This window comes from Aureococcus anophagefferens (genome assembly GCF_000186865.1).
Source record: "Aureococcus anophagefferens unplaced genomic scaffold AURANscaffold_82, whole genome shotgun sequence".
NCBI lineage: Eukaryota > Pelagophyceae > Pelagomonadales > Pelagomonadaceae > Aureococcus > Aureococcus anophagefferens.
In genome coordinates this window covers 2,841-8,448 of record NW_008705633.1, presented here as the reverse complement: position 1 = coordinate 8,448, position 5,608 = coordinate 2,841, and the positions used below count along the sequence as shown (strand labels likewise).

Genomic DNA, 5,608 nt, shown 5'->3' with positions numbered 1-5,608 from the left:
CTCGACATGCCATCGAGACAGTATCTTCGCCGTCGCTCATGAAAGTGATGTTTTCCTGTCCGCGCCCAATCATGTATCTCCCAGGACTGCCATGGAATGCTTCCGCACCGGAGGCTCTCAGGCACTATGTTGGAGCATGGTAGGAAAGTGCTGCAATGCCGACAGCCTCGAGTTTGAAGGCTATGCTTGCATCATTTATTGGAGCCAAGGAAGAGCCACGTATTTGTATGTGAATCCCGCTCGCTACAACGGTGCGACCCCACGATGCCGCGTCTGCCACCAGAAAACGCTCGGTGCAATTTGAGACTATCGCATGATACAGACGCTTTGATTGGGCATTGGTACTCTGATGTGAAAATAGATCGATTGCGAGTACTTGGTTTGGGCTTCCAATCTCTCCTCACTCTAGAGCGGTTGCCAGTGACAATAGGAGAAATTCGGCAGACTGTGCTTATGACTCGCAGACAGGTGGAAGTTGCAGCAAAGCTTCGCCCTAACTGTCAAAAATCAGCATGCCGAGTGCTTGACCGCGAACGGTACGAGTCTGCGAAGCTGCTGGTTGAGGGATGTTTTCAAATGTTGCAGCATGTTCCTGGCCCTGTATTACCATACCACACGCGAGCACTCGAGGCTGTAGTGACTCCGTCGAAACTGTCCAAGTATGTGCCATAGAGTCAAAGCGAGTAACAAGCACACTTTGATGAGTGTATGATATGACTTGGCTATTGAACTAAGTGTCACGAAGAGGTGCGTGAACTGCTGTAACCGCGAACAACAAAAGGACTGCATACGCGCACGTGTTGTTCAGAGGCCAATCGCCCACTCCCCTGCCGGTCGTTGTTGATGCGGATTTGTTGATTTCCACCGGCGTTTTGCAAACGGCCCCTGCTTGTTGAGCACGATACTTGGACGTTCATACGACCGTCGAGATAAACAGATCAGAACATGACAAAGCGGCAAAAGCCCCATGCGCGATGGTCCCGCTGAACCCAAACGAGCTCAGCCGACCAGCGAATGATCGGTGCGCCTCACCTTCAGCCAGCGCCTCGACAGGCACCTAAAACGATGACAGCAGGATCGCGAACAGGTGTGTGTTCAGCCTAACATTCAGAGATTGGCGGGCCCTGAGCTAAAGGAGGACCTCCTGAGTTGCGCATTCACGGTTATCACATTAATGCTGAGAGGTATGAGCACAAGAGAGGCCAAACCTGCGACAGCTGCCGAGGCCTCCAAGTGACCCATGTTTGACTTCAAAGAAGCGCATTATATCAACTACGAGTTGGTACACAGCGCCCGAATGGCAGCACCAACCTAAATGGAATCCTCATATGGACATCATCCCCAGGAAAGATACCTCGATTGGGTCTCCAAGCGCTGTGCCCGTGCCGTGCGCTTCGAGAGCATACCTTGACGCGCCACCACTCTTTACTGCCTCGATGAGCGCCCTTTGCGAGGAACCATTCGGCGCCGTGAGACTCGCACTCGGACCGTCTTGCTAAACGCTTGAACCAGCGACTTAGGTACAAGACTCCTGCGGCTCAATCAGAAATGTCACAATCCCTTCACCACGACAGAACCCATCAGCTCAACCGTCAAACGTGTGACATCGCCCATGCGCAGAAAGCATTCCTGCTGCGGAGAAAGCGATTGACACGATAGAAGCAACCAACAAACTCCCGCCAATTGCGGCATGTGATATCTTGTCGAGAATTATTGACAGAGACCCCACATGTAGCGCAACCAAAGATGCCGAGCATGCGGTGTCGACGGAAAGGCTTGGTCCTCAAAGGCCAAGCACATATGACAATCACCCACAGGCGACTGCGAGCGACGTCGAGGTGCCAGAAAACACCGAGATCATTCAGGACCGACCACATCCTGAATCATCATCTGGGAAGCCACCGTTGGCCCCCAAGACAAACCCGATATGGTGATTTCAAAGATGAGCGTAGCAATTCGTTTTGAACGAAGCACAAATTGCCGTGGAGCTTACCTCTAAAATCAGTATCATTTGAGAGTTCATTTGAGATGACTCGCTTCTGGAAATGCCAAAAGCCCTAGCGTCCGTAGCCAATAGTGAGTCAGTGTAAGCGCCGTATTTCGCAGAGTGGTGGTCCACTGTGAGGTCACCCCAGCGAACGATTGGTAAGGTCAACTTTGTGTTTATACCTCTCGCGAGGATTGCTCTCAAGGAGATGCGAGAACGACAAGGCAGCTACATAGAAAACTCCCCCGACACGTGTAAGTTCACACTTCTGTCACATTCTGATCAGTCAAGTCGGCTGCTGACATGAGCGATATCAGCGTCATCGCAGTCATCAGCCACCACCGCGACAAAGGCGCCTGACTCAGCCACACATTATGCTAGAGCATTTACACTGGGATGATCAAAAAGGAGTGTAGACGGGACAGGCATGCGGAAGTGCTCGCTAATATTGCGCGCCAGCTCCGTTGCCGTCAGAGAATCCAGCCCGACGGACATAAGTGGCGCGTCGAGCGTCGCTGAGGTTCCGTTCAGCTCAAGAACTAGTGATTCCACCACCACAACGACGCTTGCCGGGTTCGATGAAGCAAACTGTTCTTGAGTTGGATCCGCACATACAAGCTGAGTTTGTGTTTGGTGTCCCTAGATGAATCCCCTCCGATCAGAAGTATGCAGCACACTAGAGAGAGCATTTACAGTTGGGTGGTCAAATAACAAGGTCGAAGGCAGGTTAGAACTAAACCTGATGCCCAGGCTAGCCCCGAATTCACTCGCAGAGAGGGAATCGAAGCCAACAGCCATCAACGGAGCGTCCTCATCAACTCTTGTTCCGAGTGTTTCAGAGACCACGGTGATCAGCTTGTTCACTCGAGCACCTCCCGCGCTCGAAGGTGAGCGTTTCGATCACATGTTGAAATCGCACGTATTGCATACGATTTTGCAGGCCAATGGAAAGAAAGTCTTCCTACTTGGAGTTATTTGTAGTGTTGCTACCGAGTGGAGAACTGGACCGCCCTATGCGTGGCTATCTTTGTTCCAGGGTCATTCAGAGAGAGAATACAGCCTCACAAAAATAATTTTGCCTGCGCATAATCCATCGTTTTGCTTGCGGCAACGCACCCGTGCTGTCAATTGAAAACTGGTTTGTGAATATGATTTTGGTACGCGCACTTGACAAACCCGACGCAGGGGAAGTAAATGAGTGCAGCTTGCTTTTAGCAACGAGCACCAAGGAGAAAAGTGCAAGTGGGCATGCAGCACAAGTTGGATGCAAAAAACAACAAACTTTGAAAGCAGGGATTCTTACTTGAAGCCACTTCTTCCATCTCAGTTTGAGAGTTTGCGTTCCTGGGGCCTCTTGAAACAGGCGACTCGCCTTAATGAGTCTAGAAATGCAGATTGTTGGTGATAATCCTTCGAGGTAGAACTGCGATGACACGAGCGTCTAACTAATCTATGGTTGGCGCCAATGCGCTGGTTTCTTGCTCCGACGAAAGGAAAAATCCCCTTGTGTGATTTCCATTCCATGAACTGCGAAGAAATCGAATGCGACTGCGCCGAGCCGGTCTGCGATGACCGGAGGGCCCGCGCTTGAAATCGGCGGAACGATAGCCGCACTGATCTTCCAGCAGGACCAAGCTCATTCTGAAGGGTGCAATTTGCCTGGCTTTCGCAGGGCGTGTATATCAACCCTATCGTCTGAACCACAGCGAAAGACAAACAAGGGCGCCCGTCGTTTCATGCAAGCAGAACAGAGTTGATCCCCGCTGGGACATATGTCTCTTGCGTTGACGACACCGGCTCTTGGTGAACTCGTGAGATCGCATCTCGGGCGACGGACGCAACTCTGGACAGGGGACGTGTCATAAACGTGGTTTGCTACTTTCTCGTTCCCGCAACCCGCCTGCCAGTCACATGAGTTGCTACGACATCAGAAGCCAAGCTGGATATCTCGTACGCTCCTGTAGCGGAACTCGTGTATTGAATCTGCTGATTCGTGCGAGAGAGCACGCATGGTCGCGCAATTACCACTTTCGAAAGACGCGATTATTCTAGTTTGGAGGTAGACGCAACAAGAGCCAATTCTTGATAAGTAACACCAGGCAGGAGAATCTGCGTGCCAACAACATGATCGCTGAGCGTTTCAAATGCGTGCCGGGATAAAGCACCGTTCATTGTTGTTTTGGCCTCGACTGCCGCTTGTCAGCATGATGTGCTCAGCTCCGAGTGCATTGATTAGTTCTTTAGCTGGTGGATTCTGGAATAGCGCAGCAGAGACATTGCAACACCCGTTGTGGATGCTACACACGCAAGATCAGTTTTTGCGAAATAATCCTCGGCGAACGCGAACAGTCCGTGCGTTATGGTGCCGCTCGCACCAAAGGAGCTGACTCAGCTCTGCGCAACCGGTCTGTTCGAAAGTAGCTATTGAATCAAAATAACATCCTAAACTGGCATATAAAAACGAGATCTCTTCAAAAGCGAAGCCAAGTGCGGATTGAACACATGGAGCTAACAATTTGGTGCATCCAAGGTGGTCTCCAACGAAGTTGAAACTAATGACATGATTCCTCCTCCAGATGCGGCAGACTCTAGATGGCCCATATTTCCCTTGAGAGACGAGCTCTATACGGCCGCAACTGCAGGAAAACTACCGATGGCGGCGCCAACTTCGATTGGGTCCCCGAGGGCCGTGCCCGTACCGTGCGCCTCCAACGGAATCGTCAATCCAGTCATTTTGTCAGGCGATTGCACCGATTGAATTAAGCGGCGCTGCGCCGAACCATTCGGTGCGGAGAGACTCGCGCTTGGGCCGTCACATTACACGGCCGTTGCGATCACGGACCGCCCCGGTATTTATCTCGAGTTCAATGCCGTGGTCAGCAGAATGGATACGCAGCTCTCCCCCCGCGCATATCCATCTGCGCGGATGTCAAAGGTGTGACATCATCCTAGTAGCGAAAGCATTCCACTTTTGGCAAACCCAAAACTCCACGCGTGACCCAGCAACCCTACACCCAACGCTAGCCCATCACCACAGGCGTGGTGTCCGATTTCGGCTCTGGCCAGATGAACCGCTACTAGCTAGGTCGAGCACGCCGTGTCCAGCGTGAGACAGGCGCCGTTCAGACCAAAGGTGAAAGAGACCAGCCCAGACGAGACATTGGCATGCGTAGGTGCATACTCGGAGTTTGAACTCACGACGCCCTCGACGGGTTGCGTGAGCATACCTACGTAGACTGCCACATCAATACCTGTAGATGACCTCGGTCGTAACTCCAGGCAAGTTCGCGAGCATTATAACAGTAGTAGATTCTAGGGGTCTTGGTTACAAACGAAGTGTTGCGACATCTTGAATGAGCGACCATCATCAACGAGGGCACCGACTAGCATAAATGAGCCGTAACTCGCAGAAACATTCTTGAAAAGCTAGGCAGCATCCCAGCGCGCGTAGGGAACATGGGCTGGAGTTGTCGTTGCAGTAAATTGAAGCTCACGCAAGCCTTCAATATCGTCAATCGCTGCTGGCATCTCAAAGCAACAGTAGTCGAGCCATATTGACGTCGAAGACCACAACGCCACGATTGTTTCTACATGGTGGCGGGGCGATGTTGAACGCAGCGA

General features: G+C 51.7%; 2 protein-coding genes across 2 annotated transcripts; one reads left to right on the top strand and one right to left on the bottom strand.

The window, feature by feature from the left end:
• Positions 1-264: 264 nt before the first annotated feature.
• AURANDRAFT_68270 (hypothetical protein) lies at positions 265-672 on the top strand (the record flags this gene model as incomplete). Its single annotated transcript, XM_009043922.1, has 1 exon — positions 265-672. The coding sequence occupies one exon, from the start codon at positions 265-267 to the stop codon at positions 670-672; it is 408 nt and encodes a 135-aa protein (XP_009042170.1).
• Positions 673-1,591: 919 nt separating this feature from the next.
• AURANDRAFT_7043 (hypothetical protein) lies at positions 1,592-1,783 on the bottom strand (the record flags this gene model as incomplete). The annotated part of the gene is made up of 1 exon (XM_009043917.1): positions 1,592-1,783. A coding segment is annotated over one exon (192 nt), but the record flags the coding sequence as incomplete, so codon positions are not given.
• Positions 1,784-5,608: the final 3,825 nt, after the last annotated feature.